This window comes from Cannabis sativa, chromosome 2, assembly GCF_029168945.1.
Source record: "Cannabis sativa cultivar Pink pepper isolate KNU-18-1 chromosome 2, ASM2916894v1, whole genome shotgun sequence".
Taxonomy (NCBI): domain Eukaryota; kingdom Viridiplantae; phylum Streptophyta; class Magnoliopsida; order Rosales; family Cannabaceae; genus Cannabis; species Cannabis sativa.
In genome coordinates, this window is record NC_083602.1 from 3,660,011 (window position 1) to 3,675,859 (window position 15,849).

The 15,849-nt window shown below is 34.3% G+C and overlaps 1 protein-coding gene across 3 annotated transcripts; it reads left to right on the top strand.

The window, feature by feature from the left end:
- On the top strand, positions 1 to 14,060 carry LOC115721414 (uncharacterized). 3 transcript variants are annotated; one of them, XM_030650704.2, is made up of 22 exons: positions 11 to 372; positions 680 to 1,363; positions 1,449 to 1,867; positions 2,248 to 2,887; positions 3,062 to 3,148; positions 3,259 to 3,305; positions 4,023 to 4,132; positions 4,223 to 4,323; positions 4,541 to 4,633; positions 5,145 to 5,228; positions 5,431 to 5,514; positions 5,657 to 5,725; positions 9,326 to 9,385; positions 9,784 to 9,855; positions 10,385 to 10,492; positions 10,579 to 10,655; positions 12,651 to 12,734; positions 12,905 to 13,019; positions 13,108 to 13,197; positions 13,269 to 13,334; positions 13,419 to 13,514; positions 13,609 to 14,060. In XM_030650704.2, the coding sequence occupies exons 1-22, from the start codon at positions 250 to 252 to the stop codon at positions 13,732 to 13,734; spliced, it is 3,435 nt and encodes a 1,144-aa protein (XP_030506564.2). In that variant the 5' UTR covers positions 11 to 249; the 3' UTR covers positions 13,735 to 14,060. The 3 variants fall into 3 exon arrangements, 2 of the variants coding, with proteins under 2 accessions (XP_030506565.2, XP_030506564.2); XM_030650705.2 differs by lacking the exon at positions 9,784 to 9,855 and having other exon boundaries at positions 10 to 372; XR_009686060.1 differs by lacking the exons at positions 13,269 to 13,334; positions 13,419 to 13,514; positions 13,609 to 14,060 and having other exon boundaries at positions 1 to 372; positions 12,901 to 13,019.
- Positions 14,061 to 15,849: the final 1,789 nt, after the last annotated feature.

Genomic DNA, 15,849 nt, shown 5'->3' on the forward strand with positions numbered 1-15,849 from the left:
AAGCTATTAAATGATTGTAAAATACCATTACGCTACACTTAAAAAAAAAAAAAAAAAAAAGACTTTAGTTACTTGTGGTAGAAATAAACAATTTTTGTAAATTAAAAATAAAACCATAAAAGTAGGCCTAAAAATAGAATTTGTGAAAACGGCCAAAACCCTTTTCCAACCAAAAACCCTTCCCATGCAGATTACAGTCATCATCATTATTTGATTCATTTCTCTTCTACTATGAAACTGTAATCAATAATGGCGATGATTCAGCTTCCAAGGGCTTTGTGCTCAACCTCAACAACTGTTTCCGCTTCTTTCTCAAACCCTTCTACTTCATCCTCATCACCTCTGCTCCAACTCCACTCTTTCATCCCTAAGGTTCTTAATCTATTCTCCATTTCTAATTTCTCTCATTTCGTATTACACATTTGTTTTATGAGGAACCGTATTGGTTTACTTTTGTGTTTAAAATAATACCATTTAATTTAAATATTGATTCTTGTTAATTGGAACCATAATTATCAGAAACAATCTCAATAAATGCAATAAAGTTCAAAGCTTTTTGTGCTATTGCTGTTGTTATTATTAGTAATGTATTCTCATTTGTCATTTTCTTGGATTTTTATCTTTAACTTCAATATCTTGACTTTATTTTTAATGTTGTTGGATGTCATTGGTGTTTCAGCTGATGTCATTGTCTTGTTCACCAAGTTCATCTTTTGGGACGAGTGACAAATGTAGAAAGTCTTCTCTGGTTAGGTTTAAAAACTTCAAATTGTCTAGCATAATCTCGACCAATCAGGCGAAAATCCCTCAAGACTTTAATCTTATGAGGAGTTGTGGAGATAGATTTCATTGTGTGCTTACCTTAAACTCTCAGTTAGGACTTGGCTACCTAAGTTCATTTGGGGTTGTGAATAATTTTAGTAATGTATCCTTTTATACTTTGATTGATGGTACTTTTTCCAAAAGATTTTTTTCCCAAGTGAGAACCAAAACCATTAGGAGTAGTAAACTTGACAATGTGGGTAAACAAGATGGAAAAAGTGGTGGAAGTACTTTTGGGTTACAAGGGGCTAAATGCAAAAACAATGCAGCAGGCTTTAGTATCTCCAAAGATATTGACTTAGAAGCTTCAAGTGAAGTCTTAGTTGGTGGCAAAAAGGATATTGTAAGCCCGGGATCGTTTCTTTCAAGTTCATTCACTAGCAAAAGTAGTGAGACCTCTAAGATCAGTAAAAAGAAGTTTAGGACCAAGAAAAGTACAGAACAAAATGGGGATACAATGCCTAAAGATGATACAAAAGAAGGTACTTCTTTAGCAACTAAATCAAGTAAGAGAAAGATTGGCAATGCTCATTGTTCAAAGGTAAGCAAATATTGATTACTTAGAAGAAAGAAACAAGATTAGTACTTTTTTCTCGACCTGAGGAACTAACAGAACAGTATTTCAGTTAAATGCAAGTAAGGAAAGACCTGAGGAAGTGGTCATGGATTCTTCAACAAAACTCTTGTCTGATAAGGAGAGCGGGAACTGTATTAGAAAGGGAAAACTGGTGAAAGCAGCTAATAATTTGCAACAGAAACAAAAAGCTCAACATGTGGGGCAAATAAAATTTCAAGGACAAATGAGCCTGAAGCAGTTGTACCCTGCAAATGGAAAATCTGTTGTAGTGGTAGAGTCTGCTACAAAGGCAAAGGTCATTCAGGGATATCTAGGTGATATGTTTGAAGTGATTCCTAGTTATGGTCATGTACGGGACTTGGCTGCTAGGTCTGGATCTGTTCGGCCTGATGATGAATTTAGTATGGTGTGGGAAGTACCTTCTGCTGCCTGGACTCATCTTACGAGCATAAAGGTTGCGCTTAGCGGGTACGAATTTTCATCTTTTTTAATGTGAGATTAATCAACCTGAAGTGACAATAAGGACATGATGTTTATAGTATACTCAGGGCCATTTTCACAATTAAGCTGTGGAAAATTTTGTGGATGCTAATATATAAAATGCTAAAATTAAATGTTTTATCTCATAAAAAAAGATCAACTAAAACTTTGGGATGTGTTGTTGAGGGACAATTCCTTTTGTTTAGCTAATTCCTAATTGTAAGGAAAAAATACTGATTACTCTAGAAGGTTAACCAACATTTTTTTTATTGTATGTTTTCATTCATTTTCTTTTCTTTCTCTAATCAATTTTGATGAAATGTTTCTGAAAATTCTCATTTTTCTTTCTTTGCATTGCTCCTCATCAGAGCAGAAAATCTTATTCTTGCATCGGATCCTGATCGAGAAGGAGAGGCTATTGCTTGGCACATATTTGAGATGTTGCAACAACAGGGTGCCTTACGTAAAAATATTTCAGTATCAAGAGTTGTTTTTCATGAAATAACTGAACCATCCATTAAAAAAGCACTGCTATCTCCAAGAGAAATTGATGCAAACTTGGTTCATGCCTACCTTGCACGACGAGCTCTTGATTATCTGATTGGGTTTAATATTTCACCATTATTATGGCGAAAATTACCAGGCTGTCAGTCTGCCGGGCGTGTTCAATCTGCGGCTTTGGGTCTCATATGTGACAGAGAGATGGAAATAGATCAGTTTAAACCACAGGAGTATTGGAGTATCAAGGTTGAATTAAATTCTGTGGACAATGTTGGTTCCTTTTCAGCACACTTGACTAATTATGAGTCCAAAAAGTTGAATCAGCTTTCTATTAGTTCTCATACAGAGGCAAAAGAGATTGAAAATAAGATCATTTCAGCTAATCTCAAGGTGGTCAGTTATAAAGTAAGTCAAATACGGAAAAACCCTCCAATGCCATATATAACAGCAACGCTTCAGCAGGATGCTGCTAATAAATTGGGTTTTTCATCAACATACACTATGAAGGTTTGGGAGAGTTTATCTTAACAATTTGTAATTCTACATTTTTACTATTGTACCTTGTTAGGTTGCTTTTTTCTGTCCCATTAACATTATTTTCCCATTTGGTGCAGTAAGCAGATGATTATTGGCGGTAATATTATGTGTTTTGCTAAAAGAAATTACTAATTGTCAATGCAGCTTGCACAGAAACTTTATGAGGGAGTTCAGTTATCTGATGGCAAAGCAGCAGGTCTGATAACGTATACTAGGACAGATGGACTACACGTATGTATGACTATGGTTACCGGAATATTTTCCCGGATTTGATGTTTAATGGAACTGTTTTGAAGAACAATATCATTCTTTTTCTTTCTGATACTTGTTATGTATTTTAGATTTCTGATGAAGCTGCCAAGGACATACACTCTTTGGTAACTGAAAGGTGATGCAAAGAAATAACCATTTTTTGATTTAAATAATTATTTGAGCTGGTTATATGGAAATACTGCTTCTGCTGAAATTTAGACCAAGTTTTGTACTACTGTTTGCTGCTAATTAAAGGTTTAGTGCAAATTATACATTACATGTCATTAAAATTCTATATATTTTAAAGCTAAGAGAACTTATTTCGAGTCATATAATTATGAGTATGTATTTTAAAGCTAAGAGAACTACTTTCGAGTCCTATGATTATGAGGATGGCATTGGTAGCTGGTTGTATAAATTGAGTTGTTCCAATAGAGGCCTCTGTCCTAATTTTAAAGATAGCCAGATGGAGGGGCGGGGGTTAGGATAGATGTATGTTATATCTAAGAGAATTCATATGAACTCAATTGAGGGTGCGTTTATAATGGTTTGCAGTTGGCTGGAGGGGTGGTGATTAGGATAGAGATGTATGTTAAACTAAGAGAATTCATATTAAGTCATATCAGGGTGAGCTTAAGTTGGTTTGCAGTTGACTAAAGAATTTAAGAGGTAACAATAGAAGTGCACTAATTCTAGAGGCAGACACATGCTAACTTATCTCTTCTAAGAATTATTTACTTGTATGCTTGTCATTTGTGCACCTTGACATTTGTTGAAATGCAGATATGTATGCTTATCCTTAAATCCTTTTTCTTTAATTAGTTTATTCTAAAGAAAAGATCCTTTTCTGCAGATATGGGCCGGGTTTTGCATCAGTAGGTGCTCAGAAATATTTTAAGAAAGTGAAGAATGCTCAAGAGGCTCATGAAGCCATTAGACCTACTGATATTTCAAGATTGCCATGTAAGTATATACATTATAGGGTGCTTACTATCTGTTTATTTTTTTCTTGATCGATTTCCTTCGCTTAAATTGTTTTATATCAACTTGTAGCAACACTTCGAGGAACACTTGATGAAAATTCCTTGAAGCTGTATACTCTTATCTGGTGCCGCACGATGGCATGTCAAATGGAACCTGCTACAATTAAGCAGGTTGGCTCAAGAATTTCCTTACTATTACTTCTATATGTGGAAAGTAAAATATAGCTATTCTATTTTGAAAATGCCTCAAGAGCTGTAGTGACTTAGGCAATTTTATCATTCTTGTAGATAACTTTATTTTTTTTGTTTGTTTGTTGTTCTTCCTGTCAAGTAGTGTGTGTAAAAATTAACGATATGCTGGGTGATTTTTTTTTTTTTTTGAAACCAGATACAACTTGATATTGGAAATGCTGATGAGCTCATTATTTTCCGATCTGCAAGCTCAAAGGTTGATTTTCTTGGATATCAAGCAGTTTTCAAGGTACCAGTAGTCATTTTCTTCTCTTGCCTGTTTCATATGTGCCTCTATGTCCTTACCAGATGTAATCATGCTCATCACCATTCTTTCCTGTATTTTTTTGAAGTTACTGACGCTGTGTGTTTTCTTTTTCCATGTTCTAAAAAATAAACCTAAACCATGATATGTTAATTTGATCAATTCGACTTTGTTTCACACCACTTGTATTCTGTTATAACCTTTTAAATAGAAACTTGAGAGAAAACAGGCCAAAACAAGAATAAAAATTAACGTACGGGTGTATAAAATACACACTCATCGTCATCCTTTATTGGTAATTTGAGGATATTAATTAGAAAATTTTACATGTTCAAATTGACGAAAATTATTCTTTTTATCGAGGGGTTATATAGTTGAGAGCTAGGAGAGGCATTTGGCATTTTTTTTTTCCCTGAATTGAATTGCTTGTGTTGGTAGTGTTCAGTTGCAATTATCCACGACGGATTCTGTAATTTGTTGATCTGTTTTATTTTAGGACATGGAAGCTGCAGAAGCCAGATATAAAGAAAATGAAGGAATTGATCACAGTGAAATATTTGCAACTCTTGATTCATTGAAGGTAACAAGATCAGTTACTTTTCCAGTACATTTTGTCATGTTTCCTATTTTTAAGTGATCCCATATACTAGGGATAGGCAATTTTGATGTTACTAAGAAGGTAAATTACCATTGGTTTCTAAATTAATCCTCAGTGTGCTTAGTTTAAATTAGTGTTTCAATGCATGAATTTGCTAAAGCTTCTAATTTTTCTTTTTTTGTAGTCTGGAGATCCATTATATTTGCTTGCAGTGGAGCTCAAGCAGCATCATACCCAGCCTCCTTTGCGCTACTCCGAGGGGTCACTGGTTGGAATTTGTAGTATTTCCTTTTACTATTAGCATTATGGATGCTGGCTATATATTTTGGAAACAGGAAGTTGGACATTATATAGATAACAGAACATTTGTACTTTCCATTCATCACAGCTTCTTTTGTTGCAATTTCCAGATTAAGAAAATGGAGGAGCTTGGGATAGGAAGGCCTTCAACTTATGCATCTACTTTGAAAGTTTTACAGGTAATGATGATCTGCAAGTAATTGAAACTTTAATCGTTAGTTTCTCTTGTGGATTTGAATTCATTTTGGAATTATGTGGTACTTGTGTATGCGGAAGTAAAACATGCATTCATTGACAAAGCTTGATTTAACAATGGACTTTTGTTTAATTTTGTCTTGTTGGCTAATCCAAGCTCAATCTTAATGAAGTTTATGACAAGCACTCACCAATAGGTTAATTGGGGAAGTGATAGAATAAAGGTAGTATAGAAGTACATGGGTAATTGTAGTAATGGGCAGCAGAAGCTCTATGAGAGTATATTATATCTATATATATATTTTGTATGAGGGCTGCTTTAGGGAGACTTTCAGGCTGGGGTGTTTAGTTTACAGATTGGTTTGATTCGGATTTTTTTTTCTTGCGAATGAAACTAGTATATCAGTTTTTTGAACATAGAAAACAAAATAACATTCCAAAATTTAACATAGAGTAACAAAGTTTTCCACTAGAACAATTAGTGATTGATGAGTGACTAAAGGTCTAGAGCACAAGTTTGAATTTAAGTATGCCATTAGTTGCATAACCTTTCCTGGCGAAAATACCAGTTTTAGTGATGGTGTACATATCAGCTCGAGTAGTTTGAGTGAACCCAATCTTATTAAGCAAAAAACTAGAAACTAAATTTTTTCTCATTTCAAGATTATGCAATACATATTTCAGTAACAAGGTCGTTCCTGAGGTAATCTTAAGTTCTAGCAACAATAGTGGTGTGACTCCCCCAACAACACTTTTTTATCATCAGCAACATTGTATGTTTGAGCATAGCACGATCATAGCAAACATGACTTGAAGCATTAGTGTCTACCCACCACTCATCCAATCCACTAACAAGATTGATCTCAAAAATCATAGCCGTAAAAGGTTCTTTAGTCAGGTTAGCCTGCGAAGTAGACCTGGCTTGTGTTCTTATACTTGCGTGTCGTATGACGTGGTTTGTTACAATTGTAATGCAAAAACTAGCCAGGATCATTCTGTTTGGTTGTGGCTGCCGCGTTCCATGTTGGTTCCTTGTGTTGTTCCAATTCTGATTATTATTTTGAGGAGTGTGGTTGTTGTTGTGGTTGAGATTCAAATTCGATTTGCGGTTCTAATTCTTAACGTTTTTACTATTAGGCTTTAGAACTGCAGGAGTGTACTTATTGGTGTTGTTGTTTGAAGCAGCAAACACCTCCTCTTCTAGTCTTGTTTTTGTGCCTCCTAGGTGCCAAGGCAGGTGATCAGACTTTCTAAGGAATATTCCTTAAGTCTTATGCCTGAGAACATTCTTAAAATCTTTCCAGGGAGGGGGTAGTTTTTCAGTTATTACAGATAAAATATGATAAATAGGAAGCTAGAACAAAAAAATATGCTGTCAGTTAATATCTGAAATTCCAAATGATTGTTGACAAATGTGTGGAGGCCTAGTATCACGAGCTGCAACAACAATTTTAAGACATTTTTCTGCTCTGTTCGAGATGAGCAAGACAATCTATGAACTACGCCGTCCTCATGATAAAACAACCTAGTTCTCTTTTTCCGTATCCTTTTGCACCAAAGGAAACCGTTCAGTTACCCCAAATATAATTGCTCAGAAAAAATGATTAGAAAGAGTGTTTGATTTGAAATGATTAGAATTGGGACGTTTTATCTTGAGGATGGCGTGGTTGATAGATTGTCTTTACGCATCTCAGGCAAAGTTGAAAAATGTTTTAAAATTGTTGTTGTAGCTCGTGAGAACTGACTATCACAGATTAGTTATTTGGAATTTCAGATATTGACTAACGACATATTTCTTCGTTCCAGCCTTCTCTGTATCATATTTCTTCTGTAATGATTGAAAAGCTATCCCCTTCCTGGAAAGATTTTAAGAATGTTTTCAGACACAAGACTAAGAATTTTTTTTAAAAAGTTTGATCATCCGCCTTCACATTGAGGAGGAGGCACAAAAACAAGAGTAGAAAGAAGAGGTGATCATTGCAACCCCAAAAAGTCGACTCTTGTAGTTCTGAAGTGTAATGGCAAAAACTTTAAGAATCAGAACTGCAATTCAAGTTCGAATCCCAACCGCAACAACAATCACACTCGAAATAATAATTAGAATTAGAACCACACAAGGAATCAACATGGAAGGCAGTAGCCACATCTCAAACAAAATGATCCACGACAGATTCTGTGTTGCAATTGTAACAGACTAGGTCATATGACATGCAAGTGTAAGAACAAGCGAAGCTCTGCTTCGCAAGCTAACCTAGCTGAAGAGCCTTTTACAGTTATGATTTCTAAGATCAACCTTGTTGCTGGATAAAATGGGTGGTGGGTATACATTGGTGCTTCACGTTGTATTTGCTATGATCGTGTTGTGTTCAAAACATACAATGTTGCTCAAGATAAGAAAGTGTTGTTGGAAGACCACACCACTACTGTTGTTGGGATTGGAAATGTGGAACTTAAGTTTACCTCATGAAAGACTTTGTTATTGAAATATGTTATGCATACTCCTGAGATGGGAAAAATTACGTTTCTCGTTTTTTGCTTAATAAGACTGGGTTTACTCAAACTATTGGGGTTAATGTGTATACCGTCACTAATAATGGTATTTTTGTTGGGAAGGGTTATGTAATTGATAATATGCTTAAATTCAATTGTCATCATACCCGCTCAGGTGTTTTTGCTACATCAAACTTCCATTGGATTAAGATTTGGAAAAGTCTAATGCCTTTGAAGGTGATGGTTTCCACTCGACTTTTGTGTTTGAAAAAATAGATATTCATTCTTCTCTTTTAAAAAAGGAGACCATACTTTGTGCTGTCTTTAAGGTGGAGTGTCAATTGTAAGAAGAGTGGATAAGGCAGTACTCTTCTTTGTTAACTGCTCTTTTTCTCCGAGTTTGTGGTATAGACTTCTCAAGGAACTTCAACTTTCACCGATGCATCCCATACATAAGTACAGGGTTGGGGTGGTGGCTACTTGGTGGGCAATATGGTTAGAAAGTATATATCTTTGGGAGGAGGTCAGTCAAAGACATATGACCTCTCTGTCTCTTTTTCGAGAGTACCTTCAAAGGAATTGAAGGTGATGCAGTTCAGCTGTGGGACAAAATTAAACACTGAGTGGTAATATGGCTGTTTAATGCTAGGGAGTTTTCTGATTTAAGTATACATTGGCATCCCTTTATGTGTGTCTTTTATTGTTTCCAGTAGGATCTTTTTCCTACTTTTGCTTGCATTTTACCTTTCATTACATGTTGAAGTTTTGTTTTAAACAAAAAATTATATTAAACAACAATTATGAAATCTGCTTAATTTCTATTCCTCCCTCAATTACTGTTTGTTTCTACCTATTGTTTTGGCTATTGAATTAATGATCCCTATTTGGGTCTATCAGTTTATTCTTTTGCTGGAGTGGGCTTCTTAATTGATCTGACAACACCATTTTTATTTCTTTGCCCCCATTTGGCCCATTTGTAAAGCTGAATATTAGCTTTGTTCATAAGCTTCCCTCATGTTAACTTTGTTCATAAGATCATAACCCTTTTCTTTAGTGATACAGAAGTTTGACTTCTTATTTAATGGCGGTACCAGGATAGGAACTATGTGAAAGTGAAAAACCGTATTCTACATCCAGAATTTCGAGGTCGCATGGTATGTTTTGCATGTTTTTTTATCTACTGCTCTATCAATCATCTTTTAAGGAGTGAAACCCAGAAATTTGCGAAAACACTACAAACGTTTGTTACCATGATATGTTTTTGGACAATCATGTCTAATGATGTGATATACAGGCTGTTGATTTTGTTTTTAAACAAAGTAAAATTTAAAGTATTGTTATTTCAATTTCTAACGAAAAGTAGTGGATTTTCTTCATATAATATGTAAACAAGTCTTATGTGCTAGTTCATTATTCTCTTGATATCTTTTGTCATCAGCTCTCTCAGTTGCTTAATGTTACATTTTTTTTTTTGTTACCATAATTTAATCTTTCAATTTGAAGTGTAGACTCTTTTTCTATTTTTTTTATCTGTGGTATATTTTATTTTTAGGTTTCAGCATTTCTTAGTCACCATTTTTCTGAGGTTACTGACTACAGTTTTACTGCTGATATGGAGACTGAGGTACTTGTCCTGTTATGAGCTCACAAATTTTTTGCTTTTGGAGTACTTTTGGCTACATGATGATGATCTTCTGCATAACCTCACTTATCATTATTTAGTATTTCTTCGAGTTTTCTCTGTATAACTTAGGAAATAAGGATGCTAAAGTTTCCTCCCCGACCCAAATGTGTTCTCAAAATCTTATGTTCTCTCTTTTTCCATTGTCTATTTTGAAAGTGATCAACTTGAGATATACTCATAACATGAGGCCATGCCTTCCCACCGGCTTCTATAAGTCTTATTGCGCTATCCATTTTAGTATACCACAAAGAATTCTTTTCCATAGGGAACCTCACTATTTCACGAGTAACGATTTGTTTCTCAACAATAACTTTCCAATGGCCATGCTTCCACTCTTGGGATAACACACTTTTTCCCAAGCAAATCCAGTACTATATAATTATCTTTTGGAGAAAACCGTACTGAGTTTGAAGAGAGCAAGCTAATCATCTATCTTATGTGGTTAGTCATTTGTTGTCTTTTGCTTCAGCTTGATAATGTTTCAGCTGGTTTAACTGAATGGAAAGGTCTCTTGGGAGACTATTGGACACGATTCAGCTCTTATTGTGAAAGCACAGCTAAGGTTCATATCCATCAGGTATTTTTATATTTTCTTAATTGTTAACTGTTAGTATATTTTCTTATGGATTTCCTGCAACACATTTACTGGTTTAAATTTTTCAGGTGGAGAAGATGTTGGAGAAGAAATTTGGGGATTTTTTGTTTGCTTCTTTACTAGACAATAGCAAGACTTGTCCAAGGTATGATTGGAATCTTACCAGTAGAAAATGGTTTTAAATTGCTGTTATATCTTGATCCAAGGAATGTGTATGTAGAAACTGGCAATAAAATTATCATTTACATGCTCACTTTGCATCAACAATGTCTTCCATTGGCAATAAAATTAGTTTTCTGGTTTTTAAACTCTCCCTTACTTTGTCTTAATCGGTTTTCCTCCGCCATAAGTGAGGGATTGAATATATTGCAGAGGGTGGTCAGTCTAAGACATCGACCTCTCCTCTTTTTTCAAAAAAAAAAACAATGTCTTTCATTGGACATTGATAGCTACAATGGGATTCCAGCACCTTTTTCCATTGATGCTGCCTATTCCATATGAGATTCTAAAACTGAATGATCATTGCTTGGCTAACCAATTCCATGGAAGCTTAGATTGGTCACATTTATCTTTTTTATTCTACGACCAAAGATGTATGGGAAACTGCTCAAGATTCTCTAGACTTGATGAGGTATGTCGTCAAATCTTTGGCAAGAAACCTTTGCCTGATAGCATTTGTAGAAGTATGACGCGAAGAAAGTCACAAGAGAGTGAAGAAAGCACATAAGTTGACCATTCTACTTTGGTGTACGCCGGCCTGAAACCTTTGATGAGCATCATCTCGTTGAGAATGGCCCTGGGTGATCATTGCAAGGAGGGGTTTGTACAAAGGAAACATGTTTGAGATTATGGCGAGGCAACTGCCTAGAAGCTCAAACCCAAAAGAAGGTTGTGCCAATTTGAGGGCACAATTTTTTACTTCTATATTTTGAGCTAACTTCATAGTCCTTTATCCCTTTTTCAGCCCGAGTACTTAATTTCGGCCCCTGTGTCTTCCTTAAGTCCATTGTGAGAAATGAAATGAAATTGAGATAAGTTATTTATGCTTAACTTTTCATATCAGATTACACACTTATTCATAAGCCATTCTACCTAGATTTAAAGAACCTAACTAGTCACCTCTTTAGAATAAGAAAATACAAATTATAACTATACATAACCAAGACATCTGTATCTCTTTTAAGAGATATTTTTTCAATATTCCAACAAATGTGCATTCATACACTTGATTCTACGTGTTATCTAACAAAGAAGCAAGAATCTCAAATTGCCGATCGAGTGTAATCTTTAGCAGTGCCCTTCTTGCTTCATAGACATGAATTCCTCATACATGATGGCTTTCCGGTAACTACTATATGATTTGTGACCTTAGTTGGTCCTCTTAATCATTTCTCATAGTACTGCAAACGAGCACGTTCCCATCCAAGCTTATGATCATTGTCTCCAACTTCTCATTTATCAAGCAGTGAACAGCAAAAAATACTGTTTTTTCCTTCAAAATCCACCCTTCAGATTTCTTGTCATCATTGTAGGAAAGCTTTCATGTTTCTGCGTGCCCCGTGAAGCTCCAACACCTTGCTAGTCAACTCGTCCGGTAGTGCCTTTTTCGTTGTTAACAAAGACACTACTTCTTAGTGTAGCTTAAGGTCATGATTTCTTGCTTTCCAGAAGCAAACAAACTGATCTATCGTGCTCACCAAGGCTTGCAATACTTTTCTCCATAGTCGGTAACTTCTAAATTTCATCCTTCAAACCAAATATAATCTTGGACCAAGTCCAAAAAATCCTCCATGATATCCACCTTAGCCTTCATAGGCCATGTTTTGTTCCTATAGATGGTGCTATTGGTACACATTAGTAAGCATGAAAGGGAATAAGAGGGTGGCTTTATTCTAATTGAGAACCACACAAACACCTCTAGGAAATCCGAGAAACCTGCTTTTGATACTAGAGCTAATGCTCAATACAAATAAGATTGGACATGCACCAACTCTTACACATCCTATTTCCTGAAATTCTTCACCCTTAGAGATTGCCTCAGCCTAGCATAGGTGTGCTGTACTGGAGGTCTATTAGATGCTTATTTATTATTATTTAAAAAAGAAAATTAATTAGTCTATTTCATGGCTTTGTTTCTCAGCTGTATCGAGGGCTCGTTGGCTTTCAAAGTGAGTCGGTTTGGTGCAGGATACTTCATTGGCTGCGATCAACACCCAAAATGCAAGTAAGTTTGGACCATTTTGTACTGTCTTATACTAAGTAGTTTCTGCTCCTTTGTGTGCATAGGTTTGGGGGCATGTACTCAACGGTCAGACGAAGCAAGTAGTTATTTATAGAATTTAATTAGTTAAGCAATTTAATATTTTAATTATTCCAATAAACTCTTGGAGTAAGGTACATTGCTAAGACATTATATTGTCAAGACGACGACGAAGAGGAAAAATCTCAAAGCAACTTCATTATAGAAGAGCCAAAGTTGTTAGGACTTGATCCAACTTCCCAAGAAAAGGTAAAATTCTAATATCTATATCAGGAAATATATAGTCTTTGCCTGAATATGTTAATGCATGAGTTGACATAACACAATCTTTCTGCAGATTCTTTTGAAAACCGGTCCTTATGGATTTTATGTACAGCTTGGTGAAGATAGGAAAGGCTTCTCGCCGAAAAGAGCTTCCCTTTCCCATGTATGTTAAATAGTGTCTTACCTGGAATTTCTATGTATTTGATTTGATTCTGGCTTAATACCCTTTTTCAGATTAAGGATGTTCAATCTGTTAAAGTTGAATATGCTCTCGAGTTGCTTCGCTATCCAGTGACACTGGTTAGTTTTTCGCTCTCCTGAACATGGTCCTGTTTTATGTCTACTGTCTCTGTGCATCTCTAAATTTTCTTATTCTCAAACTAGGGCTCCCATCCAGACGATGGACAACCGGTGAAGTTAAAATTAACAAAGGACGGACCAGTTGTTCATCATAAAAGCAGTTACGTTACAGTTCCTAAGGTATATTTCCATTCATTAGTTTTCTCTTGAATTGCATTTCTTCTTACATTTTCTGAGTTGGATGTGTTGGCGGTGACATGAGATACATGTGCAGAATGTGAAACTAAACGAAGTCGACTTAGAGAAAGCATTGAAGTATTTAAAAGGTAAACAAGTAAGGCATATCGGTCGTCCTCGTAAGACCAAACCAAGGGTCGAAGCAACCGTTGAGGCGATCTAGTCATTGGGGTGAGTTGCATAGGGAGGAAAGCACAAGCTTTTCTAATACTTATGACTAATTATTTTCACAAATGCAGTGGTGGGACTAAGCTTGTAAGGCTACTTATTTTTGTTGTTGGTTGTGAGTTTACTATTCTATACAAGGGAAATAAATTGCTTTAGATGCTTGAGATTCTTTTTCACAGCTAAAAGAGGTATAACAATTCATTTTTAAGTTTATAGATTTATTTGTTTATATATCTTTTTGTCCATGTGGTTTATTTATTAAGGAAATTACATTATATATTCACTTTATTTTATATATTTTAATTTTTACTTTTATTTTCATGTTCTTTAAGATATGCCCACTTTTATAGATGATGTCCTCACTATTTACCGTAAGTTAATGTAATTTATGTGCTAGACTTGAGTGGAAGATGAGGATATAATTAGCAACCCACTCACAAAAGTGGGTATATTTCAATGAAATATAATATAAGGGTATTATTGATTAATAGATACAAAAAAGAAATATTATTCCTAAATAATGTATTAATATTTTGTGAAGTTTCTTGTTGATGTAATAGCACTCCTAGTCTTTCTCTAGGATAACATTCAAATTTATCAAATAATTTTTACACTTTTTTTTCTTTTGTATTTTTGCAGAAATTCACATAGCATCTAATGGAACAATTTAAATCGCAATTAAAATTTACATAACAGTCCACATAGAAATTAACGGAGCAACCCAATTTATAAATTTTAGAATAATAATATATGGGATAATTCTCTTAAGTTTTTTTATTTTTACACTTCAAATCAGTTTTTTTTTTTTTTTTTTTTTTTTGTATTTTTACGAAAATTCAAATAGCAATTCACATAGCAATCAATGGAGCAACCTAAATTACAATTAAAATTTACATAACAACTCGCATAAAAATTACTGGAGCAATCCCTAAATTAACTTAAACCGTAAATTTGTAATTCCAGAATACCATAAAAATTCAACTTATAAAACACAATAATAAAACTCCTACATTGTTGGCCAAAGAAAATAAGAGACAATTACATAAAATTACACTATTTCAATGTCTAATAATGACACCCTTTTTCCTCTTGTGCGATGCATCTCTAACAACTACTACATATTTGAGGAATATATTGCAGGATTGTTTAGGTGGAAGAATTATGAACAACTCATTTTCTTGCTTAGTTATGTTGAATCTAATTTTGTCTCACAAGAGTATTTCAACATTCTTTGGTAAGAAAGTTTTGAATGCCACTATTGCATATTTGAATTACGTGAAAAAGAAAGATGCAACAACCCAACCCCAAGAAGTTATTTTATAAGTTTATTAGCATTCTTATGGAACACTAAAGTGCCTAACACTACTATGACATAACGCCTTATAATTGATTATCAATTTTTTTTATAATTTTTATTAAATTAAAATAAATAGGATTACACGTCAAAAAAATAAATAAATAAATAGGATTCGATAGTTAATTGCACCAATAATAATATTATACCTCGTATTAGGCTCTATAAATATTCTTTAGCATTTTTCTTTCCAATGGAATTGGAGTGTGGCTAAACAGAGACCACGATTAGTGGTATTCTTTCTCTCTCTTTTTTTTTTTTTTGGAAAAATATTACTTGTTACTAAAGAAGTTAATTAATTTAATATTTATGCGGGATGTAACTTTTGGAATTGTTAATTATTAGAGTATTTTTTTTATAAGAAAGGGTTTCAAATATTATGTGAATGAGAGAGAAAATAAATAAAAAAAAAAGTAATATTTTAGGATGATGTGTATAATTTTGACAACTGTAAATGGTGTCATATTTGAGCATCTCCAACGCTCTTGGTAAGAAATAATTTTTTGGTCAAATTTTTTCTCATAGTCATGTACGTTATAGTTATTTAAGATATCCTGCAAAATTTTAAGAAATTCGGAAAAGTTTAACACGCCGAAAACTGCGTTCAAACAGTGCGTTGCACGCGTGATTATTTTATTTTATACGCGTGTAAAATAGACTGTTTGAACATTATTTTCTATATTGTAAATTATTCCGAATTTCTCAAAATTTTGTAGGATATCTTAAATAGATATAACTTACATGAATATGAAAAAA